Raw genomic sequence first — 24,813 nt, 5'->3', positions numbered from 1 at the left:
AACCAGACTCCGTGAAATTCCTTACCACAAGACATCCTTTTTGCCGCTTCACTTCCCCCACCTGAACACGAAGCAGAGGAACAACGACCCCCCTCTCAACAATAGACTGCGCAGCCTCAGCCAGTTCAACAAGTCCTGATAAGCTGGAATTCAACTGCTATAAAACAGCAACCCTGGAAAGGGAAGTTGCGTGCTGTTGCGGAGCGGAGACTCCCCAGCCGCCCAGCGCTGTTTTGCTTGTGTCTGCTTACTTGATTAATAAAATAATTTCAATAGACCAGTAAATTGTGTGGTCTAATTTATAACATCCCTGGGTCACCTCCATGGCTTTCTTAAATCACCCAGTGTCACCCCCATCCCCTGACACAGATCCAACAGGAGTACATGGAGATAATGAAGGAAACATGTCCAGCTGCAGCAAAACAGAAGTTGGCAGCTCATTTAGGTGACTTGGAGGCAGGCATTTATTTCATTTTCCATCACCTTTTACACTCAGCAGTGACTGAAGGTGCTCCCTAGTTTCCTCATTTTATTCCCCCCTTTTGCACAGAGACAAGCTGGCTCTTTTCCAATCCAAGTACTCCACGTGTTTTTATATTTTTGTGATGCATAGTGGTACATCTGCTAGCAGGTGTTGGAGGCCCTCTTGGAAAGCAATGCCTTTGAAGCCCACCTTAATGGCTAAGACTAATAAGTTTATCACTCCCTCTGTTCCTTTTACTGTTGGAGAGAGGTGTCCTGGCTCACAAGCCATTCCCCAGGGCTTTGGTTTGGTGGAAGGGGGCTGTCAGACACTGCAGATACTGGTCTCTCCAACTCAGCTACAATAGCAGCCAGGTCATTTGCAGGCTGGCAGGTGAAATCCACAGCCCCCCACACTGCAGGCAAGCCCAGAGAAAACAGCCAAAGAGTGGAAGACGAACAGAGCAGAAGAGCAGATGTTGTTGAATTGCCACATCAAGTTGCAGTCCTGCTATGGGTGAGGAGATCTAGGACTGCACCAAAAAGTGGCAGCCACCCCAAGAGCTTGCACTGAGACACCCCAAGCAGGAGGCAGGAGGTCAGAGCAGAGTTTTGGCAGGAGGAAGGCGCTGAAGCACTTCACCATCTCTCCGACCCTCTCACTCAGGAAGGTGGTGGGGAATCAGCTCGATCTGGGCTGCAACTGTCTAATTCCTGTGATGGGATGACAATGAACCAACAGCATTACGAGAAGGGATGTTGTTCTGGTTGCCAATACTGAAATCTTTGTCCCAAGCACACAGCATGACACCCTGAACGCCAAAGGATTAAAAAAGACATGTAGGAAGCTGTAGCTCAAGGAACCTTTAGTCAAATGGAGGAAAGCAAAGTAAAACCTCAACGCCACCTGATGTATTAACTGGAGCCGCTGCTAAATTTCGGCAGCTTTTGTGATCCTCTAGAGACCCCTACTGTCCAAAATACGGAACTTCTGCAGTGATCAGCCCGGATCTGTGCGTGGCCGGGACTCAAACCTAAAGCCAAGCAGGTGCTGAATCTCAGCACAAAGCCTCTTGACTAAGCCTTTCCTAGGGAGGAACAGGAGGGGAGAGCCAAACATATGATTTTTCCTTTAATCGTCAGCCACAAAATACTTTCTTGTCCTGTTCCTTTCATATGCAGGGGAGCTGTTGGGTGTCAGCTGCTGGATGGGGATGACATCAGGTGATTTAAGTCATGATGGGATGGACAGAGAGCATGAAGGAGGTGATCCCGCGGAGGTATCTGTAGCCATAGCTGTAACACTGCTGGCTCTGCTTGTCTCGCACCGGCACAGTCGGTATGGGGACAAGGACCCAAGGCTGCTAGGCAGGGCTGGGGAGTAATACCAGAAGCCCAGGGCCCTGGCTGTTAAAATTTCTTAAATGAAAAGCAAATGGAGTAGCAATAAATATAAAAGGCTAGAAATGTAAATCCTTCTATAAGTGCAGGGTTATATCTCCTTGAAGGGAAAAAACATGCTCAAAAGGCAGTAGGTTTTTCCACTCATACCCACAGCATATGGTTTTTACTCACTAGCCACTTCTAAAGCCAGCAGGGCATGGGTATTCCTTTGCAATTCTTTCCCCTCCTACACCCAAAGCTGGAAGAGGACTGAAAGCTGCCCAAACACAGTCCCAGGAGGGCACGCATTAGTCAGATGACTTCCACAATACTCTGCTTAGACATCTTGTCCTCAATCTTTAGTTTTCCTGCCCTAAAAGTAACAGTCTTTCCTATGCTGAACAACCAGACTTCAACTAGCCTGACAGCGGACAGAAGTTTTCATTCTTAAACTGAAAAAGTATCTTGCCACTCATCTAACATAAAAATCTCACACAGTGAATTGCAACAGCATCCCCAGACAGTAATCTGTCCAGACAATGTAGTACCTCTGCTCAGCATTAACTCTGAAAGTAACAGTTTTCAAATATAAGCATCTCTGTTTTGATCGATATCACATACGCAGAACCATTTGCAGAAGATCCTCACTCATAATCACAGAATCACAGCATTGTAGGGGTTGGAAGGGACCTCAAGAGATCATCAAGTCCAACCCCAAAATAATCCTGATTCTGCTTTTTCCCATCTCAGGCAGCTCACTGTTCATGCCAGTGGTCTTACCCAAACCTCTGTGTTTACTTGTGAACAAATTTCTGCAAGCACAAGAGCACCTGGGGTGGGTCTCTCTGTCAACGGACTGTCTTCTGAGTGGAGCAACTCTGACTCCAGGAGCCAGAGCCCATGGCTCACCCCAAGCTCCAACTGCAGGCCCTACACACCGCAGCTGAGCCTGAGTGCTGACTACGGAGCCCAGAGCCCATGGCTGACCCAGATCTCATCCCCAGACCTGGTCCCAAGATCTGGTGTCTAGATCTGGTCCCCTTACATCATCCCTTGGTGCACTGGAAAAGGTACTTGACCAGATAAACTGTAAGGAGCAGACTCTTTTCTTCAGCATAGCTTTACACAAAATGTCCAGGAGGATTTGAGAGCTTTTTGATAATATCTTGATGGCATGGGAAACTGAGGAACCAATAAGATGAGGTGCCCTGCAGGGCATCATATTATAAACCAAGATCATAGAATCATAGAATAGAATATCCTGAGTTGGAAGGGACCCTTAAGGATCATCAAGTCCAACTCTTGACACCGCACAGGTCTACCCAAAAGTTCAGACCATGTGACTAAGTGCACAGTCCAATCTCTTCTTAAATTCAGACAGGCTCGGTGCAGTGACCACTTCCCTGGAGAGCCTGTTCCAGTGTGCAACCACTCTCTCTGTGAAGAACCCCCTCCTGATGTCAAGCCTAAACTTCCCCTGCCTCAGCTTAACCCCGTTCCCGCGGGTCCTGTCGCTGGTGTTAATGGAGAAAAGGTCTCCTGCCTCTCGACACCCCCTTACGAGGAAGTTGTAGACTGATGAGGTGGTTAAGATGAGGTGGTTATGGGTGTAAAATCCAGGGATGAGAAGGTAGAGTTGAGGCTGCTGAGAGAGAGGAACAAGGCAAAGCAGAGGCCTTGAGGTGAGCAGACTTGGGCCTGCTGGTGGACATTCTTGGAGGAATTCCATGGGATGTGGTCCTGCAGAGAGCAGTGATACAAGGAGCAGTTATTGCTTAAGGATCTCATCTTTGAACCCAAGTGCAGTCCACCCAGACACAAATGAAGTCAAGAAAAGGTGGCAGGAGCCTGTCACGGATGAGAAAGGAGCTCCTAACTAAAACCAGGTAGGAGAAGGAAGCAGTTAAATCGTTGCATCTGGGTGCCTTCCATTATCATTGATGCTGAAAGAGATTCAGTGATTCTACGTGGGAGATTCCCATTGGAATTTATCTGCTCAGCAAATGTGAGAGGATCTTGGGCCCTGGTCCTGGCTCTACACAGGTTCCAAGACCAGATGCTGCAAGATTCCACATTGCATGGATGTCTGTATAGGTATATATTTTCCTGCAAAATACCCTAGCATACAAACAACCCAACATTCATTTACTCTGGTTCTGGTTCTGCATAATGGGTAAAGTTGACTAATTGCCACCATGCTTGAAACTCTTTTTCAAATTCTGAAGCATTATCCCAAATCAATTTTCGAATTTCAGTGGGCAAAGTTCCTCCTTCTCCCTGTGAGGAATGTGTTAACAATTCGTGTCCATAAAGAACAATTCTGTTTGAATCCTGTCTGCCTCTGGGCCCTGCACTGGCAATTTAATTCTTGAACCACAGATGCAGTGTGTCCCAGTCTCCCCCTCATTCTAGGCAATTTATCACGTCTTCAGAAAACACTCCTTAAATTTATGAACCTGTTTGCTTTTGTTATTCCGGACTTCTATTTCTAACAGTTACAGCCTTTTTTCCTGTCTTCTTCGAGATTAACTTAACACTGCTATAGATGTGTCTGTGAATGGCTGGGGAAGAATGTTTTAATTACTCGTGAAGCGTCAAATAAGAAAGCTGTTTGTGTTTGATGTCTGGGAGTTTCAGAACAGCTGATAACAACTAGTGACAGTTATGGGATACTATGTGGATCTTTGGTATCTGGCCAGGGGGGCCAAGAGATTAAGAGGAAGAAAAAAGAAGCCGAAGGACGGTTGGGAGACAAGACCTGCAGAGAGTGTGCAGAGAGTGTTCCATAAACTTGGAATAGTGCCGAGTGAGTACAAAGGGTGAGAGGAAGACTACGAGCCTTCAGCATGAAAAAACCCCTGGAGACCCCCAGAGGAGACTGATGCGCATGCTGCAGTAGGAGGAACTGGACCCCGGAAGCTAATTATAATAATCTATTTTTTTTAGAAGTAGTAATGAATATGTATTAGTCTAGGTGCATAAAAATCAGCTGCTTGATGTAACTGGTGTGCGTTCTGGTGGAGCGGAGACTCCCGGTGCACCCAGCGCTGTTTGCTTACCTCTATTCCTTTATATTCTTTTAATAAATCCTATTTTTTTTTATTTAATCCTAATTTGAATCCTGAGCCATTTATAACATCCCTCTCTAATAATAGCTGCTGCTACAGATTGTATCCATAACTGCGCTTGGATACAGCTCAAGGCAAGGGAGGTATTGCCTTGGGCTTTTCCAAGGGCATTTACAATTAATTGATGATCATTTTCCTCAATTTTTTCCCAATGGGGCAAAACATCTGATAGAAGCCATTGATTTGCTCCTAAAGCCAATAAGGATGATTTTATTGGTTGTTCCAATTTCCTTAGGTCATCTGTAGTAGCAGTTATTCTACTCATTAAGACCTCAGCATCAATGCTATTTAATATACCTAATCCTGTCCCTAATAACCCAGTTGCATCCCGTGGCACGCGCTGAGATTGTTTTAGAGAATGTCCATGTAACCATGCTAACCAGACGGTGTAGGCAGTTCTCAGAAAGGTGGTAATGTGCAGCGCTAGCTCTACCCTTTTTAAGGATCAAGTAGGGTTAAAGAGAATTTGTTGTTGAATTATGTAAGGGCCTGTATTGAAGATGGAAGGAGTTAGACCAATGGGAGGCTGAGTCGGTTCGTTTTCAAATATCTGCAGGGGCAGAGGCTTCTTATCCTTTGACCATGAATTCAAATAGTAATTCTGTGCCTCTGTAACCCCAAAGACAGTACACAATTATAGGTTTGGTGAAAGTAAAGTTGTTTCAGTTATTTTGGAAATTGTCTTATTTTCAGTCAGCCAATTATAAGTGGATCGGCAACCAATTTGTATTGTCTGTCCAGACATGGCTTGAAGTTCAGCCATTCTTAGAGAATTGTTCCAACTCCATTCATCTTTTGAAAATATTTTGTTTCCATGTAGAACTAAAGTAGAGAGATTTAGGTCCTTTCTGTTTTGAGATGTTCCAGTGACTGTGCTATACTGTGACAATACATGGTTAAATGCCATGGTGAAACACCTCAGCTTCATGCACAGCCACAGTAGCTAAGTTTCCTTTAAGGTCTGTAATTGCATCAAGGTCAGGGTAAAGCATAACATCATTAATCCAAACTGTTGATTCGTCATCTTCCAGCTGTCCCTATACAGTTAGCTCAGGGTTCCTGTGAACACAAAAGAAAATAAAATATGCTCGGTTGTATTCAACCGGCAGGGTTAGAAAGAGGGTGAAACAGCAATCTTTGATTCTCCATGCATAGAAATATTTGGGAGTAGTTAGCACTATTGCTACTGTTGGAAACACAGAGGGCTTTCACTATCTCTGCCATGTTTGGAACTGCGGCAGTCAAAGGTGTAGTGTTAGCGTTCAGCTGTCTGTAATCCACTGTAAAATGCCATTGCCTGGTTGGTTTCTTTACCGGCCACACTGGTGAATTGTAAGGTGAATGGGTCCTTTTAATAATGTCTCTTTTTTCCAATTCTGTTACCACCCTGTCAATCCCCATAAGTGCTGCTGCTGACAACAGATATTGCCGATCATTACTGATTTTAGCAGGGGATGAGGGTATGGATGTTTGTAACAGGCTCAGTCTCATTGTGCCTGAATCCCTTTGATGTGTCGCGAAACTCCACACAGTTCCATCAGGGAGTTTCCACATACAACCATGCGGTATGTCAAATCCTAAAATATTAGTGTATGCAGCACCAACTAATACTTCTACCCTGGTTAATTTTTGTTCCTCTGGCAACCAGAGTGAAATTTTTGCAGTGGGGCATTGTTTTTCCACACCACTGATTCCTGTGAATTTAACCCTGTGTTGACCAGGTGTTATGCTCAGGGTTTGTGCTGTCTCGTGTGTAATTACTGACATTTGGGTCCTGGTATCAATAAGAAAATTTACCAATATTTTTGGGGGTTCAACAGGAATGGCGATGATAGGGTCAGAGTGTTCATTAGAGACCCATTGAATTGCTAATACCTGCCGAGCAGGGTGGCTCATTGCCCTCCCCAGGGATAAGAGTTTTTTTTTGCCGACACCAAAACTCACCTCATTCCCTATTAGGTTTCAACCTCTCTTTGAATTTGGGATATCTGGGATTTTTAGTGTGGATTTGGCGGACTCGCCGAGAGTGGTCTTGGGATTTAATACTGGATGAATTAATCCAGCCCATTCGGTGTCCGTACTTATCTATGTCTTTTACCAATTCACTCCAGGTGGGAATAGGGGAGTTAGGATTTTGCCTACAACCACTATCATCATCCCTACAAGCAGCTAGTATGTGATCTTGGGTGTTTGCTACAAACATCTTAAGACAATCAGGGAGTCCATGGATGAGAGGGGTTAACCGAATTGGATCAATAGGAGCTAACATCGGGGATTTCCTAAATTCATCTCTTTCATATATCGCCTGAATGCAGGCTGCTTTCTGTACTGCTACAGCCAGGTCAGCTCCTGGTGTGGTGGTTAAAAATACTCCAGGTCTCCAAAAGCCTCCTACCTCTTCCTCACTCAACATCATTCGATCTCCTCCTTTAAGAGAAACTCGACACACATACTCAACTTCTGATTCCCCTGACCGCCTTGAGAACTTCTCCTGTATTTTAACCAACTCTGCTGGTGGCAACGGAATCGTTCGCACAGTAGTGCGGATTTCATCATTATCATCAACAGTAGTCTCAGTCTTAAACAAAGGTCTCAAGGAAATGGATTGGGGTTCAGAATCAGAAATCTCTTCAACACCATCATCGCTGTCAGACCAGAAATCACTGTCCCAGCTTTCAGGTTCTGCATTATGCAGCACTCCACGAATCTACTTGACCGGAGCACAAGGCTGTACTTTATTTAACAGATGACTAACCCTCTCCAGCAATTGTTTAAGATGATTATTCTCATGCACAAGTTTATCATTTTCATCCAAAAGTTTATCCACTCTGATTCCTAATGTTTTTCCCGTTTCCCTTTCAAAGGCCAATGATGGCTTCCGCACCTCAATCTCTGATTTCAAAGCTGTATGTTCCGCATCAGAGAACAGTTTGGGAGCAGGAGTTTTCTTAGCTTCTTGCTGAGCACAAGACAAACAGGTTCCTAACACAGCACAAATCGCACTTTTACCCTTTCTTTGACCAACCTTTCGTGAAGCCTGACATTGCTCAATGCGCTCTACCACTTTCTCCTCATCTTTCCAAAACTTTTGGGAAAACTCCTTCCCTGACTGGGAAGGGGCACATTTGTATTTTTGAAGAAGTTTATCCATAGCAATCCTGCTGACTACTCCAATTTTACTGTCGTGTTAAAGGGGTGTAGCTGATTAACCATTACGGGCCCGGTCAGATTCAGAGTACTGAACCAGTTGGACATTCACCAAAAACACATTAACCATCTGGGGGTCCAGTCAGACATTCACCAAAAACACATTAACTGTCTGGGGGTCCGTTCAGACATTCACCACAAATGCATTAACCGTCTGGGGGTCTGGTTGGATTCAGAACACTGAACTATCACGGATAACCACCCTCACCCTAGTTGCACTTAATGAGAGCTATCACAATGCAATCAAGTATGGTTTATTACAGCAACAGACAATCAGGTTCTTTTGGATTGCCGGCTTTGTGTTTCATGGATTACTGAGGGCAGATGGAGAGACATCAGTCAAGTCAGGAAGGTGCTCAGGTGAGAGCAGGATGAGAAGCAGGGTGGGTATCTGAGTCCTACATGGAAACAGGTGTAGACATGGGACAGCACAGGGACAGCATGTGGTGGTTATGATCAAGGTTCTTTTGCAAGGGTGAAAGACCCCAACAGAGGGAACGTCTTTATCTGCTGATCTCTGACTCTTGTCTCTGTCAGTGATGTCTATGAGGAGACATGTTTTCCTTACAACAATAGGATCTCAAGGCTTCCTTATCCCCCTCCAAGAGTCTAGGAGATGTCCACGTGTAGCCTTGTACTTGGCATTGCTCATCCCCACACTGATCTGTCCCAGGAAGAGCCCTAAACCCCACTGGAGGGACAGGATCTCCTTTCCCACAGACTGGGGTCAGGGCCCGACTGTTGGACTTCATGGGGCACATCAAGGTTTCCTCAGTCTCAAGTCCACCTTTACTTGGCCTTTGTCTCCCCATCATCATTGCCTGCACTTTTCTGCTCTAACAAGTTGAGACATGGGGTTAGAAATTAGATAGCAATTGATTTAGAATGAATATGTAGGCAACACTCATTGCTTAATATGTGCTACATTTGCGATGTGCCTGTGCTGTGCTTAGACCTCCAGATAACAGGAGCCCCTGGGACCCCGAGAACCAGATCAAACCAGCCTTATGGTTCAGACTGTGACCAATGGCTCAGAGATAAGGAGGACTGTTCATAAAAGGACAAGATAAAGAATGTCAAACTTGCAAGGCCTCGAGATAACAGGAATCCCTCGGACCCCGAGAAGTGGATCAAACCAGACTGTGACCAAGGGCTCAGAGACCATGTGCAAGGAGACGAGGTGAGAAGTTCAGCCCCAAGAAGACATCTTACTTCATCCTCATGACCCTCAGTGCCCACCATCAGAAGACACTGTGCAAGCGCAGATGGGAGCAGTTTATGGAAATGACTTCTTGGAGCTAATTTTAATACTAAGCAGGGATAGGTTATGCATATGTATAGGCATATTGGGAAAATTCATGCATATGTAACTCTTTACTGCATATAACCAAAGCAAGTTGCCGCGTTAGGGCATGCACGACTTTGGTAGGACTACCCCCCCGCGCTGCCCAGCACTGAATAAACATACCTACTTTACAATCTTACTGACTGTGGAGTCAGTTTTCCATGAATCAAAGTCTATGGGGAGTCTTCGTCAGTAATGTCCCTCAGTGGGACCATTAACACTGTTAGAGGCTTTGGAGTTTGTATCAGGCTTGGACTACTTGAGAAGCTGCTTCAGCCACCCAGGAGCAGCTCCTCTGCAAGGTGCAGCAGGGGTGGGGGCACGGCCTGCAGCTGACATTGGGAGAGGAGAGAAAGGGAAAAGAGGTTTAAGGCACCCTGTGTGTGGGAGGGGAAGGCAGAGGAGAAGTTGCAGGGGGAGAAATTTTCACAGCCACCTCCCCATGGTAAGTCTCTGGGTGCAGGGCAATGCCAAGTTCCTGTGACATTTCTGTCACCCTCCTTGCACAGGTTCATTGCAAGTATCCCTCTCTGCTATGTCATGCTACCCTGTCTTTCTGGACTGGTGGTGACAGCCAACCAATGTCTGTTGGTGACAGCCAACATGGCTTCAATAAGGGCAGATCGTGCCCATCAACCCTGGTGGCAATCTCCAATGGGGTTTACAGCATTGGCGGTACAACATTTGTTGGTACGTAGACAGTGTGATTGAGTGCAGTCTCAGTGAGTGATGACACCAAGCTGGGTGGTGCAGTTGACACATGGCAGGGAAGGGATGCCATCCACAGGGGCCTTGACAGGCTTGAGAGATTTTCCTGTGAGAACCTCATGACATGACACAAGGCCAAGTACAAGGTTCTGCAACTGGGTTGGGGCAATCCCAAGCACAAATGCAGGCTGGGTGGAGAATGGATAGAGAGCAGCTCTGAGGAGAAAGACCTAGGGGATTTGGTGGATGAGAAATTCCACATGTGCTGGCAATGTGTGCTTGCAGCCCAGAAAGCCAAACGTATTCTGGGCAGCATCAAAGGAATTTTGTCCAGCAGGTCAAGGGAAGTGATTTTTTTTTCTCTATGCTGCTCTCGTGAGACCCCACATGGAGTACTGCATTCACCTCTGGGCCGCAAGCTCAGGAAGGGCATAGAAGTATGAGAATGAGTCTAGAAGAGGCCAAAAAGATGATAGGAAGGCCAGGGTATTTTTTCAGTGAAGACAGGCTGAGAAAGCTGGTTCGCTTCAGCCTGGAGAAACCCGATAGTAGCATTCCAGTACCTAAAGGAGGCCTACAGAAAAGCTGGGGAGGGACCTTTTGTCAGGGACTGAAATAGTGAGACAGGAGCCCGAGTGGGCAGCAGCTGGCAGGAGGCGAGGAGAAGCCAGGAAGCACCTCCTAAGGCTGCTCCTGTCAACAGAGACAAGGCCAGGGCTGAGGGAATTGGGAGAGGAGTAGGCTGGAAGGATGGTGGTGAGGTCCCAGGCGCTGTGAGGCCTGGTTGCCCTGCAGGAGATGTGCTGGCCAGCAGGCCTTGTGAGGTCACCCAGCACGTCACAGAGTGCCCCAAGGCAGCAGTGATGGCACTGGAGAGGTGATTGGCAGAGCCCAGCCAGGGGCTGGCTGTGGGTCCCTTCTGCTGCAGCTGCCTGACAGAGCATGGCAGGAGGAGGGCAGGCAGGGCTTGTGGCTGCTGCACTTTCTCTGCACTCCTGCAAAACCTGGAGCCACACCCTGAGATACACTGCTCCAGAGGTAGCCACAGCAGCACTGAGCCAAGGGGGATAACTCAAGTGATCTGGGTTGCTCATGCTGCCCCTAGTGCAGCCCTGTAAGGAGCTGGCCTTGCTCCCTGTCAGCATGTCCCACTGGCTCCTAAGGTGTCCTCGTAGTACCCAGGTCTTCTCCTCAGGATCCCCCCTCAGCTGCTCACGTCCAAACCTGCCCTGATGGATGCAGGTATTCTGCCCCACGTGCAGCACTGGCCAAGTCTCCTTGCCAACTTCAGGCGTTTCTGTTGGCTGAAGGCTGGAGATTCCCAAGGTCAATACCCCCTGCACTGAAGCTGCATTTTGTCACCTATTCATGGTTGGATCCACATAGCTCACCCTGATGGTCAAGTTGCTCATAGGATAACAGCATGAGGAGTGCCAGGACTCTACAGGCACTGAAAGAGGTACTCATTTAGAGGAAATTCTGACCAGGGCAGGAATTGCCATGAGAACCATCTCTGAAACACCCAATGACACTACAAAGCAAGCAAAGCCAGGACCAAACTGAATGAATGTTGGGCTTGTTCTCTGCTAGGGTATTTTCTGGTTGAACATGCACCTGTACAGACACACATACAATATGCACCCCTCCAGCAGCTGGACTTGGACCCTCTGTGTAGCCAGGAGCTTGCCCCATGATCCCCTCCCATTCCCTAAACACACAAACTGTATTGAGTCTCTCCTGTACAGAATCACCAAACATTTGATGCTGGGAGACAGCAAGCTCCCACCATTTATCTGCCTCCTTCTCCTGTTGATTTTGGTCAGGAGTCCCTTCTCATTCATGCCAGCCTCCTGCCACTTTGCTCACTTCCTGTGTGTCAGGTTGGACCATTCATGAGCTTGACGAGGAGACGATAGACCAAGGAGAAATGGTTTGAATCCCAAAGAAGGGGAGATCTAGATTAGGTATGAGGAAGAAATTATTTTCTTATCTTGTCTCCCCCAGGGAGGGTCCTGAGTGCTCCAGGAGTATTGTTGAGTTCCCTGGGCAGGTGTTTGTTTGTCCTGTTGAGATGCTTGGGTGCTCCAACAAGATTGCTGAGTACTCAATTACGATGCTTGGATGCTTCGGGGAGATGTTTCCTCAGGTGAGAAGCACTGTTTTTATGGAAACAAGCTCGTGTCCCCCTGGGAGGTGCTTGTGGACCACAGGGAAGCACTGGGTGTCCCCAGGAAGATGCCTGGATGCCCCCGGTGGTGTTTGTGTGCCTTGAGGAGATGCTACAGTGCACAAAGGAGATGCTTGGGTACTCCAGAGACATGCCTGGGTGCCCCTGCGTTAAACTTTTTAGCTCCACATTGGTGCTTGGGTGCTCTGGGAATGTTCTTGTGTGCCTCCAGGATAAGACTCTGTTCTGCAGAGAAGACTGTGTGCTCCTGAAAGGTGCTTGAATGCCCTGAGGAGATGCCAGCATGCCCTGGGAAAATGCTTGGGTACACCAGGGAGATCCTTGGTATTCAAAGGAGGTGATCGTGTTCCCCAGGGAGGTGTTTGTCTGTCCCAGGGAAATGGATAGTTCCTCCTGGAACCTACTGTTGCCTTACTTTTTGCTACTAGAAGATGCATGGGTCCTCCAGGAGAATGCAAGCGTCCTTTGGGGAGATGTTTTGTGTGCCCCACGTGGTGTTTTGGAGCCCTGGGGAGATGCTTGGTGTATTGGGTCTGGCTGGAATGTTAACTTTCCCAGCAGCAGCCCATACAGTGCCGTACGCTGTACTTGTAGCTGGAACAGCAGTGTTATCACACTAGTGTTGTGTCTGCTGCTGAGCAGCAGTGGCACAGTATTAGGCCTTTCTCTAACCCTCCTAGGGGGTGGGCAAAAGTTGAGGAGAGAAACATCACTAGGGCAGCTGGCCTAAACCAATCAAAGGGATATTCCATACCATGTGATGTCACACTCAGCAATAAAAGGGGAAAACAGGAAGAAGAGAGGAGGGGTGGGCTCTCGTTTGGAAGACGTCGGTCCTCCTCTCGAACACCGGCTGCGTGCGTTGAGGCCTTGCTTCAAGGACGTGGTCAATCATCGCTCATTTGTGGGAAGTAGAGAGTAATTTCTTTCCTCTGCACTTCCATATAGCCTTCATTTATTTTGTTTGTTTGTTTTCCTCCCTTCTTTTTATTTTCCTTTTTTCCCCTCCCTTTCCCCTTTCCCTTTTTATTTCCCCTTAGTTAAATTGTTAGTTCGGTAGTCTTTATTTTATTATTATAATTATTTTCCCTTTAATTAAATTATCCTTATCTCAACCCGTGAGTTGTTCTTTGCTTTACTTCTCCCCCTCCTCATCTAAAGGAGGGGGAGTGAGAGAGCGGTTGTGGGGTTTAGCTGCCCAGTACGGTAAAACCACCACACTTGGCTTCTCCACTCAGATGTAGGAGTGCGGTGGGGAGATTCTTGGGTGCTCCTATGAGGTGTTTGGGTGTTCCAGACAGGTGCTTCTGTGCTGCAGGGAGATGCTTAGGTGACTGGGGGAGAAGCTTGTGTGATTAGCAGTTAACTTGGTGTGCTCCAGGGAGGCTTTTTGTGTGCCCAAGAGATATACTTATCATGCAATCATGGCATCATAGAATGGCCTTGGTTACAAGGGAACTCGAGGATCATCTAACTCCAACCCCCCTGCCATAGGCAGGGATGAGACCCACTAGATCACGTTGCTCAGGTCGTCATCTTATTTGGATTTGAAGTGAGCTAACCTGGTCTTATTTCCCTGGGGAGAAGTTTGTGTGCTTGGGGAATATCCTTGGGCTCTGTAGGAAGCTGCTCAATTCCCAGGGGTCACTTGGATGCCCAAGGAGGTGCCTGGGTACTGCAGAGAGCAGTTTGTGTCATACAGGAAGGGGCTGGAGTGCTCCAACTGTGCTCTTGGTTGCCTTAGGAATTTGCTTGGGTGTCCCTGTGAGAAGTTTAAGTGTTCCTGGGAGGAGCTTGTGACCCAGAGGCAGGTGCTGGCAGCCTCTAGGGAGGTGCTTAGGTGCCACTTGCAGTCCTTGGCGGCCAAGGGAAAATGCTTGCATACCCCAAGAAACTCCTTGGGCCCTCTGGGAAGGCACTTGAATTCCCCAGGGAGAGTCTTGTGTACCCAGGGAGACGTTTGGCTGCCCATGCTGACGTATGGTTTCTCCAGAGAGGAGCTTCATTGCAGGAGGGACATTCCCGGGTGCTTGAAAGATTGTCCTGGTTTCAGTTAGAACAGAGTTAATTTTCTTCCTAGTAGCTGGTAGAATGCTATGTTTTGGCCTAGGATGAGAAAATTGCTGATAACACACCAATGCTTTAATTGTTGCAGAGCAGTGCTTATACTAAGCCAATGACATCTCAGCTTCTTGCTGTCCTGCCAACGGGCAGGCTGGGGGTGCAGCAAGAGCTGGGAGGGGACAGACCCAGGACAGGTGACCCAAACTAGCCAAAGGGGTATTCCATACCATCTGACGTCATGCTAAAAAATATATAGGTGGGCTAGCTGGGGGAGGGGGCCGGACTGCTTGGGGTTAGGCTGGGCATCGGTCCGCGGGTGGTGAGCAATTGCATTGTGCATCACTTGTTTGGAGACATAATCCGTAGTAGTACTATTACCATCATTGTACTATTATTGTTATTGTTATTATTATTATTGTTATTATTATTTTCCTGTCTTATTATTACTGTCTTTATCTCAACTGACAGGCTTCACTTTCCATTTCTCTCCCCCATCCCATAGAGGGAGGGGGGAGGGTGAGCGAACGGCTGCGTGGTGTTTAGCTGCTGGCTGGGTTAAACCACGACAAAGATATTCTTGGTTTTTCCAGAGAGGTGTTTATGTGCCCCAGGCATAGGATTCTGTGCCCATAGGAGATGCCTGTGTGCTCTTGGAAATGTTTTTTTGCTCCTGTGGACTGCTTGGGTCCTGAAAACGTTCATGCTTGGGTGCCCAATCAGTCATGCTTGGGTGGTCCAAGGAGATTCCTGGAGCCTTCAGGGACATGGAAAGTGTCTTGGAATGTTCCTGCAGTGCTCCAGAAACATGCTCAGGACCCCACAGGGTATTCAAGGATCCCCTGGTTACATTCTTACCTGTCCCCAGAAGTTACTAGAGTGTTCCAGGAAGGTGCTTGTATGCTCTGGGGAGATGGTTGGGTGCTGCAGGAAAATGCTTGTATGCCAAGATGGAGATGCTTCTGTGTCCTGGGGAGATACTTGGTTGCTCCAGGGGCATTTCTGAGTGTTGTGCCTCAAGAGAGGTGCTTGTTTCCTTTGGGAAGATGATTGGGTGCCCTGTGGAAATGCCTTGCTACCCCAAGGAGTTCCTTGGAACCTCAAGGGAGATGCTTATCTACAGTTTGGATAAGCCTGGGTGCCCCAGAGAGATGCTTGATGCACCAGAGACATGTGGTGTGCCCAACCGAGGGGCTTCGGTTGTCCATGGAGGTTTGTGGGTGACCCAGGGAGATCCTTGGGCATCCCAAGGGAGATGTGTGTCTTCACTTGAGAGGGGCTTGATGGCTGTAGGTAGGTGCTTGGGAGCTCCCACATGCCCTATAGCAATGATTGATGCTTTTGTGCCCCCTGGAGGTGCTTGGTTGCTGTAGGCTCTAGCAATTCCCTGTATGCCACAATCATCTCACTTAGGCAGGCAGGAATTTCCCAGAGAACTCAAGCATGCCCACACTTCCCCGATTCTCTGATCCCTGGAGGTGCTTGTTGGCCCCAGTGAAAGGGAGATAAGAGAATCTTAGTAGATGGGATGCTGATTAATGAATACCTAGATTGCTGGATTGAACTAGTAGCTGTTGCTGTTAACTATTGTACAAACTAATTGGAGGAAGAAGTTTTGGGGCCCTTCGCAAAGGGTAACTGCTAATGAAAATAGAGCACCTGTCTCAAGCACCAGCTGAAACTGCTCCTGTGGTTCAGACAAGAACCAAGGATCCAAAGTGCAAGCGCCAGAAGAAGAGGTAAGAAGTTCAGATACAAGGAAGAGGAAGGAAGAGCCATACTTCATCTCAAGAGACCACCTGAGATGACCACTAGAGAGCAGTACACAGGCGCGGATGGGAAGACCACATGTAGATTAGTACTTGGAATTAATTTTAATATGAGATGGGCATACGTATAAGCCCATTACAAAATACATGCAAATGTAAACATACACTTTATATAGCTAGAGCACACATTGTTTAGTGTGAGCGTAACTTTGAGGAATTATCCCTTACGCTTCTGGTGCTGAAATAAAGGCATACGCACTTCATAACTTACTTCATTGTGAGTTGTGGAGTGTTTCTGCGTATCACCAGGGCGATGCTTGCTTTCTCCAGAGGGGACCTTGGGTGTTCCAGGGAGATGCTTGGTGAGTCAGCAAGAAACTAAGCACCCCTGGGCAGGTATCTGAGTGCATCAGGAGGTGATTGGTTTTCCTGGGGATATGCGTAGGTGCCCAAAGAGGTGCTTGTGTTCCCGCGGAGGTGCTTGGGTACTGCAGGGCAGGAGCCTGCTTCATAAAGATTGAGCGCTCCAGGGAAATACTTGTGTGTCCAGGGAGACAGTCAGGTGCTGCAATGAGCTGCTTGGGTGCTCCAGATTGATGCCTTCTTTTCCCTGGAGGTGCTTGGGTTCCCTGGACTGATATAGAAATGTTCCAGCGAGTGCATTGTGTGCTCGGTAAAGCTGCTTACATTTCTCTGGGGAGATGCTTGAGTGCCTCTGGAAGTTTCTTGGGTGCTCCAGGAAGGTACTTGGATGCGGTGGGGCATTCTTGGAGGTGTTTGCTTTCCCATGGAATAAGTTAGTGTGTGTTGGGGAGAGAGTCGGGTGCCCCCAGGATTTTCTTGGGTGTCCCTAGGAGTTGAGCAAGTAGCCCTGTAGATGTGTTTGTGTCCTACAGAGGTGGCTGGGTATTGAAAGGATAGGCCTTGGTGAGCAGGAGGGCAGCAGTGGCTGTGTCACCCAGGTGGGCAGTGTGAAGACTTTCCTCCAAATATCTAATGGAAATTAATGCTCTATTAGTTTAAGACCACATCCAGGAAGAAGCATGGGTGCTCCAGAATGTTGCTTGAATGCCCTGGGAAGATGCTTTGCTGCTCAAAAAGGGAGTTTGTGTTCTCTGGTTATGAGCTTGAGTGCCCTGGGATGATGGTTTTTTTCTTATTTTTCACTGCTTTGAAACTTGGGTGCATTGGAGAGTAGAAATCAAGTATGTGGAAGATCCCATTCCTTGTAATACTAGAAGACTGCGATTCCTTTCTTAATCTCCTAATAAGAAAAACAATGACAAATTAGCAGTAAGCACAAATGAAAGCTTAAGAACACTTTCTATTACTATAAAAATATAGATCCTGTAATACAGAGTTAGTGATATTTAGCAAATAGTGTGCTACCACCATCACAATGACCTATAACCCCTTCTAGCTTCAGATGCGTCCTTATGCATCCAAAATAGAGAGTAGGATATGAACTATATGGATCTGTATCAGCAGTGGTTTCACAAGAATTAGAAAGAGTTAGAAACAGTTCCTGAAAAGCCACAACCTGAAGAAGTTAATTTGTTTGTTACAGCTAAAGGAAGAAATGGAAAACCAAGAAAGCTAATTCCTTTCAATTTAAGTATTAGAAGTTAAGTTACAGAAGTTCACAGGCCCTGAGATAACATAAATAAAGCTGTTCTCAAGCTAAAAGATCTCATTTCTTCAGGATTTCTTCTGGATGCCTCATGCAGATTTCTGCTGAGTTCTGACAAGTCGGAAAGCAGCAGGAAGAGACCAGAGAATTTGACTCATTAGTGTAAAACTGGCATGGGCAGCAATCTCCCAAATTACAGATGTTCAAGCATACTAGTTAAAAAGAGATTAGAATGTGACTAGAGAGACATCTCAAACTCCTGTTATACACTTCAATTTCTTTCCAAGGATGGAACGGATACTATGTATTACCATGCCTGACTGGCTGTAGAGGGAGAGAGAGGAAGTGAAAGACTTAGAAAAGCACCTTCCCTTCATAGCCCTCCCATCCGCAAAACGGTTCTCAAGAAAAACTACTCACAGACTAAGTTTAACTGCTTTGAAAGGGTTGTGCGGGTGGACCAATTGCCTTCAAGTTCAAGCTTTTTCCTGCTGAAACTGCCAACAGTTATGCCAAATATATCAATGGTTTTGCAATACAGAGAAACATTTTCCAGACTGAAACGAGAAAGTCTGACTTTTGTTGTTGTCTGAGCACAGACAACTAAGCAGTAAAGAGCAATGCTAAATAACCGTGATAGCCAGAATGCACGAATACTGCATAACAGTGACAGAAAATGCTATAATACAAAAAGAAAAATTACCTCCACCAAATCCGTTTTGTCATAGTCTTCCCAATGTTTGTAAATACGTTGATTAATCATGCCATATACTTTGTCCAAGGGAAATATGTCAGATCCCTGAGTTAGCTCAATGACAGTGTGCAACAGAAAGCAATGGGAGGGTGGGGTGGGAAAAAACAAATAACAAATGGGCCAGATGGGATCCACCCGACGATACTGAGACAAGTGGCAGAGGAGCTGGCCAAGCAGCTTACCATCATTTATCGGCAGTCCTGGCTATCAGGGGAGGTCCCAGTTGACTGGCGGCTAGCAAACATGACGCCCATCTACAAGAAGGGCTGGAGGGCAGACCCGGGGAACTATAGGCCTGTCAGTTTGACCTCAGTGCCAGGGAAACTCATGGAACAGATTATCTTGAGTGCCATCATGCAGCACTTAGGGCAAGCAGACAATCAGGCCCAGTCAGCATGGGTTTATGAAGGGCAGGTCCTGCTTGACGAACCTGGTCTGCTTCCATGACAAAGTGACGCATTAGCATTAACATTGAAGTTCTCGCCTCTTAAAAATGAGCGACAGTGCATGTCCAGGTGAAGACACAATCCTGTTTGATGCTGGAACAACCCTCTTCAAAGCCATAGAATATCCTTTGCTTTTATTTTCATAGAATTAACGTCTAGTCATAATCTCTCCCTCCTTGCATAGATCTGAGGATAGCGTCGATGCAGAGAGCACAGCGCAGCTTCAGTACATAAGGATTTTATATCTGCACCACAGTATCCTAATAAACAAAACCCACATGTTACATCAGTCAAGGCCCAGGTTTACAATATGCAACATTTAAAGAATTTGTAAAGCCCAAACCAAACAAGTTATCAGGGACTGGAAAGTGCTACCGCTCTGCAAGGAAGTTTTGTTATGTTGCTCACTGCCTGCTATGTCTCCTTATCCCCCTCCACGAGCCTAGGAGATGTCCTTCTGTAGCCTTGTACTTGGCATTGCCCTTGCCCACATTGCACTGATCCAGGAGGAGCCCTAAATCCCACTGGAGGGACAGGATCTCCCTTCCCAGAGGCTGGGGTCAGGGCCTGTCTGTTGGACTTCACGGGACACATCAGGGTTTCCTCAGCATCAAGACCACCTTTACTTGGGCTGGTATCCCCATCATCACTGCTTGCAATTTTTTTTGCTCTAACAAGCCCATGGGGGGGCTTTGTCAGGAATGTCCCTCAGTGGGACTCATTAACGCCGTGAGAGGCTTTGGTGTTTGCCTCTGCATTCTCTACTTGAGAAATGTCTTCTATTTCCTCTCAGTGTCTGAGGCTCCTGGGCTCTGCCCAAACCCACCGGGAGGGTCAGTAAAACGCCTTGGGCTGGGCCTGTGCTGCTGAGCTGGGACAGCTCATGGCATGGAGGGACGGAACTCCTGGCAAGCAGACAGCAATGCAGAGACACAGCTCTGTCCAGGAGTATCTCCTCTGCAAGGTGCAGCAGGGCTGGGGGCAATGCCTGCAGCAGGCATGGGGAAAGGAGAGAACTGGGAATGAGGTTCAGGGCATCCTGGGGGGGGAATGAAGGGGAAGAGCTTGCTGGGGGAGAAATCTTCACAGCCACCTCCCCATGGTAGGTCTCTGGGTGCAGGGCAATGCCGCTGTGCACCCCGCCAGGCTCTCCTGGAGCTGGCACAGCCCTCAGCCGATGGGAGCTGTCAGGAGGACGCTCGGTGTTGGAGTTGAAGGGCATGCAGGGCTTGTGTGCTGCAGGGTCAGCATGCAGGGCTCGAAGGCTCACTTCTCTTAGGGCAAGATGCAGGCTCTGCAGCTGGGGGGTGCAGGCAGAGTTCCCAGGGCTGTGGTGCAGAGCAGGGTCCCTGCTGTGCTCCAGGGACTGTGTGCTGGGGCAGGGTCTCTGCTGCCTGCCAGGCTCAGCACTCAGCCTGCCTGGGGAGCTGCCCACGGGCTGTGGTGAGAAGCTGTGGGTGGAAGGATGCCCCTCGGCGGGGCAGGGCAGAGCAGGATCCTGCTGCTGCCCAGAGTCTGCTGCCTGGGGCAGGCTGCTTACAGCCCCACACCTCTGCAGGGCATTGCACAGTAGAACTGCAAGGCAAGAGCTACCTGAAGGCAATGCAATTTCTACAGTCTCTGTTTCCATTTCTCTGACTGGGTGCTGAGGCAGAGGGATGGTAATGGAGTAGTAACACCTGTATTAGAGATTAAGGCTCCTTGAGCATTACTGCCGCTTTGAGGCACCTCACACAGCTCAGCCTACAGACTGTACCAACATCACCTTTGCTGTTTCTTAAAGGATTATTTGACCTTCTCCTCATGTTCTGAGATCAGAGAGATGTCCTTGGCCTGTGGACTTCTCAGATGACTCCTGGTTCCCTCTTACATGATGCCGTAGACCAGGACGGACTGCTACAGAGTCCACAGCACAGCCCCCTGCTTGTTGTGGCACCCTCAGAGCACCAACCAAAGGTAAGCCAAGGAGCTGCAGAAAGCTCTTCCTGAAGCCAATGAGGCAGTATGGTGTTTGTAGGTTATTCTATGAGACATGCAATGGATTTTGGTCAGAGAAGAAATTAAATTTTGCACTGTCTTTGCTTCGTTTGGACAGGCTCCCTTGATCAGAGATAGTACATGTGTAACAGCAGCTCCATCACTGAGTTCCTCCTCCTGGCATTCGCAGACACATGGGAGCTGCAGCTCCTGCACTTTGGGCTCTTCCTGGGCATCTACCTGTCTGCCATCCTTGGCAACAGCCTCATCCTTACTGGTGTAGCTTGCAACCATGGCCTCCATACCCCCATGTACTTCTTCCTCCTCAACCTTGCCCTCATCGACCTGGGCTCCATCTCCACCTCTATCCGCAAAGCCATGGCCAATTCCCTTTGGGGTACCAGGGCCATTTCCTATGCAGGATGTGCTGCTCAGATCTTTCCGCTAGTTTTTTTCAATATTGCAGATTTTTTTCTTCTCACTGTCATGGCCTATGACCGCTACATTGCCATCTGCAAGCCCCTGCACTATGGGAGCCTCCTGGGCAGCAGAGCCTGTGCCACCATGGCAGCAGCTGCCTGGGGCAGTGGCTTTCTCCATGCTGTGCTGCACACTGCCAATACCTTTTCACTGCCTCTCTGTAATGGCAATACCCTGGACCAGTTCTTCTGTGAAATTCCCAAGATCCTCAAGCTCTCCTGCTCAGATTCCTACCTCAGGGAAGTTCAAGTTCTTGCGGTTAGTGCTTTTCTCTTTGGGGTGTGCTTTCTTTTCATTTTACTGTCCTACGTGCAGATCTTCAGGGCTGTGCTGAGGATCCCCTTGCAGCAGGGACGGCACAAAGCCTTTTCCACGTGCCTCCCTCACCTGGCTGTGGTCTTTCTCTATCTCAGCACAACCATGTTTGCCCACCTGAAGCCCCCATCAATTTCTTCCCCTCCCCTGGATTTTGTTCTGGCATTTCTGTACTTGGTGGTGCCTCCAGCAGTGAATCCCCTCATCTACAGCATGAGGAACCAGGAGCTCAAAAATGCCTTGCGGAAACAGATGACTGGCAGGTTTTCTTGAGCAATATACTGCCTGCCTTCTTCTATAAGACACTCATAATGTTTCTTATGGTAGGCGAAGCCCGTTGGTCTAAAGTAATTGTTTTGTTTGTTTGTTTGTTTGTTTTCCTGTTGTATCCTATCACATTGTCCACAAAGAAATATAATTCTTCATTTTGCTTCTGTATGTAAAGCAATTAAATTATCCTTTTGTCTTATATCCTTCCTGAGACCTTTTCTGTGACTGCAGTGGCAGTGCCCATGTGCAGATCTGGAGGAGAAAGCAGTCGTGGCCCAGCAGTACGGCCAGGGAGCACCAGCTCTGGTCCATCCAGAGCTGCTCTCCTGACACTGCCACCCTCTCCTTCTGAGCCCTGCTGGTGGTGTAAGGTCTGGCTGCTCCTGTAGCTTGATGCCAGAGCTGCTGTGCGGCTGTGCTGAGACTACAGGCAGGGACAGGCAGTCAGCACTTGGGTGACATAACTGGCCTCCAGAACAGTATTTCCCCCTGTAGGAGGCAGTCAAAGGCAGGGCCTTGTCCATGTGCAGGGGAGACACAGGAACAGACAACCTTTGCTGCTGCTGCTGCCAGCAGGCACAGAGGAAGATGATAGGGCACAAAGGCCTTCAACTATCCCCAATTCTGTCATGAAGGCCAGTGGGGCAGACAGCATCTCTAGGTCCTTTCATCCATGGGGCATCTGCCTGAATAGCACAGAATAGTCCAGGTGGAAAGCTCTGTCAGAGACTGATTAGTCTAAAGTGCAAGACCTAAATGCAGCTCCTGTGAAAGGCCTGGCCACTCCTGTATCTTAGTGCTAGTGCTGTTGTGTGGCCATGCAGCAACTGGAGGCCAAAGTGCAAGACCTGAATGCAGCTCTGGGATGTGCTTCCTTGAACCTCCAAGGTCCTGTGCCCATTCCTCCTGCCTCGGGGCATCTCAGAGGAGGGCAGAGCAGGGTGATTCTCCACAGGGCTGACGTGCCTCCCAGCCTCTGGCAGTGGCTGCAGGAGCCAAGGGGACCCTGCAAGTGTTGCAGTACTCTGCCTGTGTGGGTGTGCAAGGCAGGGACTGGTGTCTCTGACCAGCCCTGCGTGGATGAGCAGTGCACGAGGCCAGCTCAGATATGGGGACCTCCCAGAGCCCTGACATTATTCTGGGTGGTTGGCCCCAGTGTTCCCTTGACTTTTCTGTCACCCTTCTTGCACAGGTTCATTGCAAGTATCCCTCTCTGCTATGTCATGCTACCCTGTCTTTCTGGACTGGTGGTGACAGCCAACTGGTGGCTGTTGGTGACAGCCAACATGGCTTCACTGAGGGCAGATCGTGCCCAGCAACCCTGGTGGCCATCTCCAATGGGCTTACAGCATTGGTAGTACAACATCTGTTGGTATGTAGACAGTGTGATTGAGTGCAGTCTCAGTGAGTTTGCTGATGATGCGAAGCTGGGTGGTGCAGTTGACACGTGGCAGGGAAGGGATGCCATCCACAGGGGCCTTGACAGATTTGAGAGGGGTCTGTGAGAACCTCATGACATTGAAAAAAGCCAAATACAAGGTTCTGCAACTGGGTTGGGGCAATCCCAAGCACAAATGCAGGCTGGGTGGAGAATGGATAGAGAGCAGCTCTGAGGAGAAGGACATAGGCATTTTGGTGGATGAGAAATTCCACATGTGCTGGCAATGTGTACTTGCAGCCCAGAAAGCCATGCTGGGCTGCATCAAAGGGAGTTTGTCCACTAGGTCCAGGGAACTGATTCTATTTCTCTGCTCTGGTCCCATGAGACCCCACCTGGAGTACTGTGTACAGCACTTGAGCCCAAGCTCAAGGACATGGAAGTATGAGAATGAGTCCAGAAGAGGCCAAAAAGGGGATTGAAAGTCTGGGGCACCTTTTCAGTGAAGACAGGCTGAGAAAGCTGGTTCTCTTCAGCCTGGAGAGACCCTATAGCAGCCTTCCAGTACCTAAAGGAGGCCTACAGAAAAGCCGGGGAGAGACCTTTTGTCAGGGACTGTCATAATGAGATAAGGACTAATGTTTTGAAACTAAAACTAAAATGGTTGGCAACCTGCTACAGCACTTGGATGTACACAAGTCGATGGAGCCAGATGGGATCCACCCGAGGGTACTGAGAGAACTGGTGGAGGAGCTGGCCAAACCCCTTCTGTGGGTAGCACAAGCACCTAGAAGGATCATTCAAGTCTGCATCTGTAGGCATGCAGGCATCACCCAGGGGACACAAATGCCAATGTGCAGGAACCAAACATCTCCCCACAGCACTCCACCATCTCCCTGGAGACAAACATCTCACAAAGTCACACAAGCATCTCCCTGGAGCACCCAAAATCCTCCCTGGAGAAACAAATCTTTCTCCCTGATCATACAAACCTCTTCCTTGGGCACAAAAGGGACTCTGCATGTCTGCCCTGGGAGGTGCTTGGATGCTCTGGGCTGATGCTTGACTGCATCAGGATATGCTTGGGTTCCTATGGATATCTTGGTTTCTCCAGTCAGATCTTGATTGGAGTGGGGTGGGGAGGCTGGTGGGTACTCCAATGGGGTGCTCGGGTGTTCCAGGGAAGTGATTTGTGCCACAGGGATATGCTTGGGTGACTTGGGGAGGACACTGGGATTGACTAAGGCAGAATCATGGGTGCTCCAGACAGGTGTTGATATGCCCAGGCATTTGCTTATGTGCCCAGAGGAGA

The 24,813-nt window shown here is 48.2% G+C and overlaps 1 protein-coding gene across 1 annotated transcript; it reads left to right on the top strand.

Moving 5' to 3' along the window:
• The first annotated feature begins 21,544 nt into the window (after positions 1 to 21,544).
• Positions 21,545 to 22,126, top strand: LOC137846074 (olfactory receptor 14C36-like). Its single transcript, XM_068663695.1, has one exon. It carries the CDS (start codon positions 21,545 to 21,547, stop codon positions 22,124 to 22,126), a length of 582 nt encoding a protein of 193 aa, XP_068519796.1.
• Positions 22,127 to 24,813: the final 2,687 nt, after the last annotated feature.

The sequence above is a fragment of the Anas acuta genome, chromosome 30 (assembly GCF_963932015.1).
Source record: "Anas acuta chromosome 30, bAnaAcu1.1, whole genome shotgun sequence".
In the NCBI taxonomy this organism is placed as follows: domain Eukaryota; kingdom Metazoa; phylum Chordata; class Aves; order Anseriformes; family Anatidae; genus Anas; species Anas acuta.
The sequence above is the reverse complement of the archived record's forward strand: the minus strand, read 5'-3'. Positions and strand labels throughout refer to the sequence as shown.

Bases quoted from the DNA above. Each gene is read 5' to 3' on its own strand.
- LOC137846074 (XM_068663695.1), top strand. From the start codon at position 21,545: ATGGCCTATGACCGCTACATTGCCATCTGCAAGCCCCTGCACTATGGG.